This window comes from Chelmon rostratus, chromosome 7 (genome assembly GCF_017976325.1).
Source record: "Chelmon rostratus isolate fCheRos1 chromosome 7, fCheRos1.pri, whole genome shotgun sequence".
Lineage (NCBI taxonomy): Eukaryota > Metazoa > Chordata > Actinopteri > Chaetodontiformes > Chaetodontidae > Chelmon > Chelmon rostratus.
Window position 1 is genome coordinate 19,687,432 of NC_055664.1, and position 12,341 is coordinate 19,699,772.

The following is a 12,341-nucleotide window of genomic DNA, read 5'->3' on the forward strand; positions in this document are numbered from 1 at the left end:
CACTCCTCCGGTGCCAGATTATTCCTGCACGTAGCACGTATTGTCTCGCTCCTGAGGAAGATTCTAGCCACGTTCCAGCTTTTGCATTTCCAAGTATTTCTCTGAGTTAATTATTCCTAGTATTTTTCTGTCTTGATATTTTGTTGTTACTTTGCTTAGTAACTTCGGGCGTTTTGTGTTTTTGTAGCTCTTTTAGTTGATACTTTGTTCATCCTACTCTTTTTCCCGTTTTTGGCGTCTTTAGTTGTACTTTGTTTCTGAATAAATCTTGTTACTTTTCCACACTGCATCTGGGTCCTAGTCCTCATTGCCTGAGCCGTAACACACTTATATAAATGGTTACCACAGATTACCACAGAGTGTGTCATTCTTTCCGAGCTGGTTTTGTAGCCAAACTGATACTGCTCAACTCTTTGCACAATGATACAAAATAAAAGATTTTTTCGATTTTGGACTCATCATCTTTTTGTCACTTTGATAATAACAGATACCAACACACGTTATTCTAATATTGATTTTAGGTGTTAGTGTATTACATATAATCTATCTATTACATCTGTTCAGAAAGTGCGGTACTTCAGTGGATTGTATGATGTTGAGTCGTTATATTATGTGCTGTTGTTCTTAGTACACCAAGAAATCATTGACATAAATCTGCATCAGATTTATAATTTTGCAACTGCACACTCAGGTGATGGCGTACTACTGACTGTATGACTACAAACTGAAATATTAGATGTCCTCCTGTGTCACTGTTGTGGATTTAAAATCAATTTGCTGATACATGGAGCTGCATCAACTCTAGTACAGTGCTGGTGTCACAAATATTATTGTGCACCTTCTGTGAGTTTTATTAATGTAGAGAGATGATAAAGACAACAAACATTCTTTTTTTTCTCATTTATTTTGCTTATTCATGAATATTCAGGTTAACAGGAAGTGGTTGGAAAGTTCATAGGGATGTTGATTGGTTCCTCTTGGCCTTATATAATGGGCCGATGCTGATGTGTGTATGTGTGCGTTGACATCTTTGGCAGGTCAGCGAGAGTTAGAGTTTCTTGGGCATTCGTGCATCCGGTAGGCACACATGTAGAAGATACCTAGAAGGTAATAATGTGATTATTTAGATGATGAACATGAGAAGGAGGCATGCCTGTGTCTCTACATTTGTTAATGATGCTGGATGCATACCTGAGAAGAATGTGAGCACCACCGCCACCCAGCCCATTATATAGGACCAGGAAAACCGCCAGCTGCCATAGCGTTTACCATAGTAGTTCACTGTCACTCCTGTGTAGACAGCCATGGCCAGCAACACAAAGAAGCCTGTGCAAGGGATGAAATCATTAGGTTTGACTGATGATCAGATAGGCTTGCGTGTATCTACTGTAGAGGACCTTACAGGAGATGAAGAAGAGGATGCCGGCTGCAAATGTCTTGTCAAACCCGTCAAAGGAGGAGTAGTGGATAAAGGCCATGACGCCGATCACGATGCCGATGAAACAAGCCAGCAGGGAAAGAATCATGAAGGCCCGGGTGGCATCCCAGTACGCTGTAGGTGAGAGGAGACTAAGAAAGTCTGACACCTGAGATACCAGACTTATACAGTAAGTATGTCCAGTAGTAAATGAAGCATTCATAATTCCTCATAGCTTATGTTTGATTTTCACACAATGACTGAAAATGAAACCTTTATCACCCGAAGTATGTACTACACAGTAGGTGCAAACTATTCCTGAGAAGTTACAAAAATAATCTGTGTACTTGTATGCAGAAATCTCCTGATACATTCACATAATTTCCATCTTATTCACACTTGAATTTCAGCAATATTTTACCCCAACAAAGCCCCAAAGGGAAGTAACCCCACTGCTGATCAGTGTTAGTGGCGAGGTCACGCACTGATTGTCAGCAGACTAATAAATATAAATGAGGATATGGCCTGTGCACACGCAGGGGAAGACACCCAGTCAGTCTTACCGATGCTGTCTGTGTGTGTCATGCATTTCCCGGGCACACAGTACCGCCACAGGCCTTGGTGCATGTAATTGCTGGAGTGACGGTACTGCATCCAGTAGTCAGTTGCCGTGGAGACAATGAGGAGTATGTTCCCGACTCCTGCACAGAACAACCCACCTCCCATGAAGCTGTACATCCTGCCGAAAAACACTGACTGACACAGAGAGAAAACGAAGCAAGTCAGGGCCTCGCCACATCTGACCCCGGCTACACCAATTATAGCAGGTACTTCCTGTTGCAGTGCATGGAGAAACACTGGATATGAATAAAACAATATCTAAATACATTCAGCAGGGTGTCACAAATGTTGCGCTGGAGCTAGACAGATGTGATTATAGAAACCTTACTCATTAGACAGTAATGGTGAGAGGAAACTTGAAAAGAAAGTGCATAAAATGATGTAAAACACATCTAGAATATTTTTTCATTTGATTCAACATGGCATCCTGTGCTTCACTTTTTCATAAAAAGTGTGATTTTCACCCATTTGGAAGCTACTTTACTACTGCTTAGCTACTTTTCATATATCTTAAATCAAATAACTCAAAAATATTACTGAGGCACACACATCCACTACTTCACGCATTATGTTTCGATAATAATGACTTACCTTTATCTTTTTTCCTGCAGAAAAAGTCAGAGATTCCAATAATTCGGGTTGTCAAAGCACAGAGGAGCCCAATATTGCCCAGGGTGGCAGGAAAGTTTTGTTTGTGCGAAGGAAACCATGCGAACAAACGGGCTGATGGAACAATGGAGCGTGCAGAGCCACAACCAATCACAGAGGATGAGTTTTGTGTTTTAGGGAATCTGCTGAAAATACAAAACTGTTAAAGCGCTGCTCGCATCTCGGTAATACTGATGACACAGGGCTTTTAATTCAAAACGCTGCACAACCGCACACAGTAAACTCAGGGCCGGCAATAGGCTCACCCATAGCCACTGCTGGAAAAATTCATTTCACAGAGATTATTCTAAAACATTTAGAAACTGAGTCTTCTGACGTTTTGAATTGTGTTTCAGTTGATGTGTTATGAGTAAATCCTTCTGTCTATTATGCTGACAGAAAAAGCAACACAACTTTCAGTTTAAATCATTTCTACCTTTGAATTTAAATCTTTGTGCCGCCTTTGTGTACGACTGATTAGACTTCAAGTCCTCAGTTACATAAAATCAATGCAATATGTTTTTAATGCGTGTGGTATAAATGATGACGCCACTACACTCACGTCACGATGAACTTGAACACAGCCAGTGGGAAAGATTCACAGGACAAGATGCGTACGGCTCCAGCAGAGTATGATGAGCTGGCAGGTGGGCAGCTCATCGAGCTGTGGGTTTGTACAGTTTGGGCGAAAAAGCTGCGATAAAAGTGATTTATCTTTGTTGCAGCATCTTGTAGAGAGAGTAGGAGTTGAAAGAGAGAGTTGTGGGTGGGAAATTAGTATTTCATTCGCCCTCTTGATGGTGGAACCGGTGTAGCATACTGCAAATGAGGAGGTGTTGCTGTGTGAAAGAGTCCGGGCAGTTAAGAGCAGAGTTACTCAGGTGTATTTACTCTTTCAAGCTTCTGAGGTTCAGTTAAAAATCATCATCAGCTCATAAATAGCAGGTGTCCCCACTGATGACTCAGTAGCCTCCATCAGCATCAACTTTATTGGTCAAATATGTTGGAACAAACATCCAGTTCCGCTATATATGAATATAAATGTGCTTAAACACAGTGCAGAGGAGAATGTAAATACAAACAGAACTAAACAAAGATACCAAACTCTAATGTATCATACAAATTATACATTTGATCACATATGTACATATAGTCTGCAGTTACGTAGAGATTCTGTACATGTGCAGTTAGGCTGATGATGACGATGAGGAAGGTGCAGACCTTCAGCTGTCAACATGTAAACAACGTCAGCTGCTTATGATTTAGATCTGATAACAGCCAATTAAGAAGGGTTTTTCACTCAAAGCAGTGTGTTGGGTGTTGACATGTGTTCAGAAGGCCTTTTCATGGAGGACGTTTTGACATGTCACTCTAGGAACAGCACAGGTGTGAATGATTTGATTAATCATGGGTGAATTTCACTGAGCTGTTTCAGTTTCTGGGTCCTGGTCACACAGCCATGGCTTCCTGGGACGCTTGAGCAGAGCAGAGACATTGTTAATGCTGTTAGCAACATGCTAACTGTACTTTTCCTGTGATGACTAGTTAAAACTTCTGCCGTGAGAAAGGTCAGCTTTAAGCATCAGCTTAGGTTTTAAAGCAAAACTAAAAGCTTGAAACAGAAAAAAATGCCTTTGTCTGTTATGTGGGATTACTCTAACGCTAATACATCCTGCATATCAGTAGATCTCTTGGTGATGCACATTTAATTTCACACCAAGTGCAGCACCTTTAATTTCTAGAGGATTTACTGATACAGAGTCACTTTGCGTCGCCTTTACCCTGCACGTCTCAGCTGTGACCACTAGATGGGGCCTTTCATTTAGTCTTACAGCAAAGACTGAGTCATGAGCTGGAATTTTCTCTCCTGTGATCACGTTTGAAAAACAGTCTCAACTCTGCATTAAATGGTGATAATGTGTTTTACCTGCTCAGCCAGACAATCATATGAGAGTGTTCTGTGCCTTCTTATCTCACCACAAATTGGTTTTCTGTTATCAGTCATCCCTTATTGTGGCTGAATGCTTTAATTAATTCTCATTTCTTTCAAATTGAGGCTTAATATTTTTCTATTTGCTACAGGCTTTTACAACGTTCTATCTGGGACTGCTCGTGCTTTATTATTTTTTTCTTTCTTGCTGCTATTTATTATTTTTTAATCTTTGTATATTCCCTTGTGCCCTTTTTATCTTTTTGCATGCCTTTTTATGTGTTATGTAAAGCACTTTGAATTGCTGTTGTCAGAGGGGATTCACAGCTGCCTCGCCTCGCCTCACTCATTTTGGATGTAACATAATGATACCAACAGCTCCTGATGAGTTTATTGATCCTGCATTCAGGGTCAGATACAGATGCAACATCATGCTTAAGTAATCCTGCCCCTGCTGGCTCTGGCGCTTCAGATAATGATTTCTGTGATCCTGGAATTATTGATGTTCCGGGTTGGTTTCTTTTAATTCAGTATTGGTCAGGTTTGTATTTGTACTACTAATAATTTATCCTTGCTGTTCTGTTTCTATACTTTTTGTGATTTTAATTGCTCATGCTGATGTTCCTTCGCGATAAAAATAATTTGGATATGCATGTATTACCAGATCACAATTGAATCCATTTTTTGAATTAGCTGAGATAATTCACCATCTTTCCATGCACAGTACCCTGTGTAACTGCAGAAGTGCCCTGTGGGTTATACTTTGAGAATCACTGTTCTAGATCCCATTATGTGGATTTTAAAGTCACCTTCCTCTCAAAAATGTTTTTTGCTTATTGTCACATCACTTGAAAAATTGACCTTCACTGTGCAAAAATGATGTTCGACACCAGAAGGACGCTTTCACACTCATCTGCTGAAGGGGAAAGTTTCCCTGTGCTCGGCTTTAATCCTACGTGACCTACAGTTTGATGAGGAAACCTCTGCTGGTGCACATGCACTCAGAATAGAAGGAGGAGACATCTTGTGTCCAGAAGTTAAACTTTTGAAAGGGAAAGCATTTGCATATTCATCATTTTTTTTGTGAGAAAAACATATCAGGCGTGAGTCATTCAAACGAGAAGTAATGTAAATGACTGAAATAAGTTTCTATGGCAGAACAACAAATCTTCCTGTTGATCCCGTGGAGCACATTTGTGGCCACATGTGAAGTGGCCTCAGTATCAGACCACGGCTGGTCGAGCTGGGCTGTCTGTGCAGGGGGGGCTGTGTAAACCACAGAGACCCTAATCCATGCTCCAGGCCTAAAAGCATAAAATTGTAGAACCCTTCTAAATTGCATAACCCCCTCAAATTGCATCGGATTACCATTATCTTCCTAGCCTGGTGGGACCCAGTGTGTATTCGCCGAAGGCAGCGAAGTCCAACTCACTTTCCACACCATCCGACAGCCTCGCTGCCAAAATGCTGTAATACGCAGAAAGAACTGAACAAAAGCGGCAGATGAAGGTGCGGACATGAAGAAAGCCTTTTCATGACCCATCGCTGACACATTTCAGGAGTCGTACAGTGGGATGAAGGTTACCTCCTCTCATTAAGCCGTATTCACAAACATGCCTCCTCACAATAGTGCAATCAGAAGAAGGCACCAAATCCTACACAATATCTTGTATCAGAGCAGTCATTTTACTGGGAGCATCAGATAACAAACTCCGAGTTCATTCAGACCTCAGGGACATTTGGCTCTGATTTTCCTTCTCTATCTCTCTTTGCCTTCTCTTTTTGTCCTGGAAAGGCTCTGAATTATCCAGCACAGATACATGGAGTTTCACTGGGAGAGATGTTTTGTTCGCTCAGATGGTTTCTACTAGAATTATTTCAAGGTATCTTGAAAGTATGTGTGGGCGTTATCCAATTCAAATCAAACAAACAACTCAAAAACAACTACGTACAAACAAGGCTAAGAGTGATGCTAACAGCTCGGCTCCACTTAGCGTGGGATGTGTTTTTGGTCCATTCGCCACGCAGCTGCAAACTGCGTCATTTTTCCTTGATATTCATGCTTCCACCGAGGAAGTATGAATATCATCTCTTTTTTTGTCATTTTAATTGCGTTTATTGTTGATACACCATCAACAATAATGATGACTTCCTGTCTGGTCAATGGAATGCGGATGTTACGCACCTGGTGGAATTTAGGGGTAAGGCATGGCTGTGCTGTGTGCTAAATGCTAGCATCAGCACGCTAACATGATCACAATGACATTCCTAACATACCGATAGCAGGTATGATGTTTGCCGTGTTCGCCATCTCAGTGGTGCATGTTAGCATGCTAATTAGCACCCAAAAAAAAAAGCACAACTGAGGCTGCTCTGTGCAGATCGACGTGTCGATCGGTGTGCATTCTTCGTGGAGACCGGAGACACACGTTCAGATCTGTCGGTCGCGTGGCGTGGAATGGTGACGTTGTGCTGCCAGAGGTTACAAAGCCCGGGAACTGTCATGGAGACAAAAATTTGATTTTTTATGTTCGTAAATTATTGATAATTTGTGTGCACAATTTAGTAATTTGTGTTCTGGAACGAATCAGCTTTTTTTCTTGCATGTACCCATCACACTCTCACTTTTTATCTCTCGAATTTAATATTTTGTTAATTATTTGATATTTTTGAACTTGCGGACTGTTTCGTTGTCGCCGATTCACTCGATTGGTTGAAGAAAATGCAGATGTCGAGCTGAGTCTCAGGATCTGGAGATACACAAATTATTAAATCTTGCACACAAGTTATTTATTTTTATTTTTTACTCCTTGATGCTGAAAAAGTCAATAAAGTTATTACATTGGGAGAAACAGATGACATTACCAGACATTACCATCCACAGAGCCGATAACTTGGCTATAAAATGTTTTCCTTCCATAATATAGAACATTGAAATATACACATGGAGAGAAGCATTTTTGTAATAAATGTTTTATTGATCAGTTTAAAAATCTTACTAACACACTGGTGATCTACGGGGATACCACAGTACACAGTCACACGGAGATGAGAGATAAAAACAGTAACACACACAAACACTACACACATGCATTGACGCACACGCTCACGCACACACGCACGGACGATGGTTTATTAACACATTTTCTGCTTCATGTCTTCTCCGGTCAAACACACACATCATCATGGTTCCATGGTCAGGAGTAAACAGAAGATACATTCATTAATCTGCTGTACAATAATGAAATAGTTACATTTACTTCCCATTGCCTAAAAATACAGTATTTTTTTAAACCTCAGATCCATTTTTAGGAATATATCTGATCACGTCTTTAAAAAATTGCAAAGATGTCTATGTACATGGAGAAAGGGTGAGGCAAGTCACGAAAAGTAAAGATTAAAATCAGTAAGATAAAATAAAAATAGTTTGTGAGAAGGCAGATGGCCAGCCTTGACGCTTTCCCTTTTGTCTTCAGTTTTTCATAAGATGCCATGGCAACAGATTGATGGTTCGTAAGACAGGAAATCGTGGAGGAAAACGGAGGATGTCATGTCATGTAATCGGCGTCAGTCTACATCAGGTTCTGAAAGGAAACAGAGACATCATAGAGCAATGGGACGGTGCAAGAGACTGAGAGTATCATTTAAAGACAGGCTGCATACAGAGACACAGAGGCTGTTAAACAGGATGAGCATGACCAATACGGAATATTTTAGGGATATTTTAGAATTGTCTCATTTGTTCCCTAAATTGTGAGCAAGATCCGTCCTGACAGGAACATTTTATCGCTGTGAAAGCTCTCTGGTGGACAAAGTTCAGTCCATCTCTCTTGGCTTAGGTGGAAAAGGTGGCATATCGATAAAAACAAAATCCACTTAGGGGAAAAATTATGCTTTTTCCTCATCGTGACTCTTCCTCTTCTTCTGCAGTGGTTTAATGGCTCCTGACGGGAGAATTATCTCATTGCACCGTACTCCTAGTGTTTCCATGATGGTAGTGGATGGAAATGTGCATGAATTTGCATTTTCTTTTGCCAAATTTCTGGAAATTCTGTTAAAATTTGTGCTACATGTATGAAAACTTGACTGATGACATACACTGACTAACATAGATTGGCTCATAATATTGGCAGTACCAAAATATACTGTAGGCCAGGCTCTAATGGAGCAGCCAAGTAATTCTACTTTGTGCAGCTGAGATTCTAAATAATATTTTCTGAAATGTAAAAAAGTTAAATTGTGCTTTTACACGACAAACCCAGCGCACACATTTCAGAGTTGTTGTTTTCTTTTGTTCAAAAATATAAGAGATAAGTGTCGAATATTAGCTCAAAAAGAGGTGCCAAACTATCATTTCAAAATGAGTTGTTAAGGTGAAAGTAAATGTGCTGAGCATATGAATGAGAAGCCAAGAAGTGGATTGTATTGCATTGGTGTTTTTCTCTCACATTACGTCTCTTCTTTGAAATCAATCTCACTGCACTTTCCGCCCGCCATCACTGAGCAAACTACAAAGGTTTTATAGTCATCTCTCAAGCCCACAGTTTCATTCTCAAAAGACTTTGGGTGGAGTACAGTATCACTTTAATGATTTAGCTCATCTTTATTTATTAAAGCATACATGCTTTATAAAAAACGCCATCCTTAGTCATGTGCTGGGGTGAATTTTTCACAGCAGTGTAATTGTAGTTCTTTATTTTGTATCATGGGATTTAAATGGAAACTTTTGTTGAGTCACTATATTAGATACCTACTTTTAGCCTCTGTTTTCAGGGAAGCCAACAAACAGCTCAGTTTACTGAAATGACTGTGCAGCAGTAGTCTCGACGTACCTCATCTCTCCTCCGGCCGGCGGTGGAGGGTCGTGAAAAGCCCCCTCCACCCAGAGACCCGTAGCCTGACATCTGGACCTTGGGCAGGAAGCTGGACTGTCCGTACGGAGCTACATTCTCATCTGCGGACGACAAACCACGTCAAGTTGCAGCCGTATTTGAATACGTTAAACCCGAAGTGATGGAGCAGACTGGAAATAGACCCCCTGCTACTAAAAGCAGAGCTACTAGTATGAGATAATAATAGTGTTCATACACCGGTGGCAGTCGGGGCTCAGAGGGATTTGAATGAAGCATCATGATAGCATTAATGCAAGACTATTTGGGTTACAGCTGTTGAAGAAAATGACTGCTGGGACAGAAATTGTTCAGTTGTCATCTGTCGTTGACAGATGCTGAATGATGCTCTCATCTCGTACTTACCCTGTGACGACCACTTTGTGGGTCCTCTCCTTTGGGGTGAGAAGTGCTCTCCCTTCCTCTGAAGATTTGGCGAGTCGCTCCCCTCTTTTCTTTCACTGTCTGTTCGGCCGCGGCTCAAAACATCCGCCAGGAGCTGCAGGGAGTCATCTGTGGGGGGAGGGGCTGGAGGAGGGGGGAGTTCTGCATATGATTGATCAATGGTGATTAATAAACTACAGACAGGAAGGCTCTTTTGAAGGAATGGTTTGATATTTTAGAAAATATTTGCTTTCTCGTCGGGAGTTAGATGAGAGGACTGATGCCACTTTCAGGTCTTTTCCTTAAAGATGAAGCTGCAGACAGCAGCGGGTTAGCTTAGCTTAGCATACAGACTGGAAACATGGGGAAACAGCGAGCCTTGCTCTGTCCAAAAATCCACCTACGACGTCTTTAAAGTTGATAATGTTACATTTGTTTAATCCATGCAAAAGACGCAGTGTAAAAATACCAACTGGCTGTTTCATGGCGGTTAATGTGCTGAACATATTTTGCCCATGACCAGTCACCAGACAGCCAGGATGGTACTGGTCCTGGTCAAAAAAGAGTCTGGCACATTACACCATGTAAAACTATTGGCAGGAAAGCAAATAAGTGTATTTCACAAAATGTTAAACTTTTCCTTCAACAACATCATGAGCTGGTTAAAATGATTAGACTAGAAATACTGCACACTGAATTCTTGACTATTTTAAAGCAGCTGATGTTTAGCACGTGTAATGTTAACCATATTAACCTTAGCTTGGCGTGTTAGCATGCTAACATTTGCTAATCAGCACAAAGTACAGCTGAGGCTGATGGAAATGTCAGCTTTGCAGGTATTTGGATAGAAACCAAATTACTGGACAAATGGGATTTTGACCCGTGTGAGAAATGAAGGGATCACCAAAGTTATTACAAATCAGCCTCTTTGGGATATGATGGTCTGTACAAAATTTTATGCCAATCCTTCCAACAGTTGTCGAGATATTTCAATCCACACATGCTGCTACTGTGGTTAAAAATGCTTAGAAAGAGTCTTATGAATAGTAATATTCCTCTTTCTTTTTTTCCTAAACTAAAACAGAAGTTGGATGTGTTACACACAGTGTGTCATACCTGCTTGGCTGTGCAGCTCCCGCCTGAGCTGTCCATCCTTGGGCGCTTTCTTCTTACTCCTGGATCTGTGCGCCTGGGCCGCGGGGCTCGACTCGGCGGCGGGAGCGAGAGATTGTCCTGACAAGAGAGCACGCTGATGTCATCCTCAGGAAATTTAGAGGAAATGAAAGAACACTGAGCTGCACTTTGAATAAATGCGACATGATTTCCATGTACAAATGCTTTCTGTTAGGTAACACCATAAACTAAATTATACATGACACTGTGTGGTTGTGCACCGCCTCTTGGGAAGTCACTTCTAAAGACAGGAGGCAGTAAACTGAATTCAAACTGACCTTTGCCGAGGCTTTCCCCCCTGAAATCTTCTGCCCATTGGCGGGTGTGGTACACCTCATCGGCTTCTTGGGCCTTGGCGTTGGTGAACACATCTGGGTTGGACTGGGAGACCTGGGAGCCTGACTGGTGGCGGGCCAAAAGGTCAAAGTGCTGCAGTCGTGGACTCTCGCTGGGCTTGTGAGTGTCTCTCTGCGGGGAAGACGTCAGCGTTGCTGTGTAGGATGGCTCGTCTGGTTTGGAGGGCAGGCTGGAGAGCTCCTCCCTGGAAGTGTCCATCAGGTAGGTCCTGGCAGGCAGCGGAGGACACCAGTCGTCATCGTCCTCAGAGCTATGGAGGAAGGACAATGAGTAACGGCAGCATGAGTGTGCGTCTCGGAGAGAAACGCTGAACATGGCGAACCTACTTATACATAATACATGTAAGAAAACAAGGGCAGGGCTCTGTGCAGCAGTGCTTTGAGCTAAACACTAATGTCAATGTTTAGCATTAGGTTAGCATGTTAGCATGTCAGCCCTTCTTAATTAGCACTAAACATAAAAGTATAGCTGAATGATGAGTAAATGACTAGTTAATAATGGACCACCAAAGATATTCCGAATTGCATGTTGAGGGAAGATGTCTGCACCAGATTTTTATGGTACTCCATCCAAAATTGACAAAAAAACCCAACAAGAGTCAGCCTGCTGGTGCTGCTGCAGGCGAAGTCAGCGGATCACACGAGTCAGACAGCGGCCATGAATGTCTGTACCAAATTCCATGGCAACCCATCTGATAGTTCAGTCCGCACCAAAAGTGGTCACCAGACAGGGCAACTCTGACATCCAACAGAGACGCACTGCTAACGAGGCTAAAAATATTCAGTATAAGACAGGATTCTGATCTAGTTCACAAGAAAAAGGGAATCAAGATGGAGGGAACAAGAGCCACCTCCGTGAGTTCTGTTGTCAGTGCCGTCAGGGCTAATTTAATGATGGACTTGTCATTGAAAACGGAAAGTAC

At 41.7% G+C, this 12,341-nt stretch overlaps 2 protein-coding genes across 2 annotated transcripts in view; both read right to left on the reverse strand.

The window, feature by feature from the left end:
- Positions 1-1,038: 1,038 nt before the first annotated feature.
- On the reverse strand, positions 1,039-2,155 carry lim2.3 (lens intrinsic membrane protein 2.3). The gene is made up of 4 exons (XM_041941297.1): positions 1,981-2,155; positions 1,403-1,552; positions 1,192-1,326; positions 1,039-1,100 (listed from the first exon to the last, which is right to left on the reverse strand). The coding sequence occupies exons 1-4, from the start codon at positions 2,153-2,155 to the stop codon at positions 1,039-1,041; spliced, it is 522 nt and encodes a 173-aa protein (XP_041797231.1).
- Positions 2,156-8,080: 5,925 nt separating this feature from the next.
- LOC121608751 (roundabout homolog 2-like) overlaps positions 8,081-12,341 on the reverse strand; it is a 48,883-nt gene continuing 44,622 nt past the window's right edge. Inside the window, exons 22-26 of the mRNA XM_041940082.1 lie at positions 11,341-11,669; positions 11,006-11,122; positions 9,872-10,051; positions 9,449-9,570; positions 8,081-8,200 (exon numbers count right to left, since the gene is read on the reverse strand). Coding sequence (XP_041796016.1) covers positions 8,189-8,200; positions 9,449-9,570; positions 9,872-10,051; positions 11,006-11,122; positions 11,341-11,669 — 760 coding nt within the window. The 3' untranslated portion in view covers positions 8,081-8,188. The remainder of the gene's footprint in view (positions 8,201-9,448; positions 9,571-9,871; positions 10,052-11,005; positions 11,123-11,340; positions 11,670-12,341) is intronic.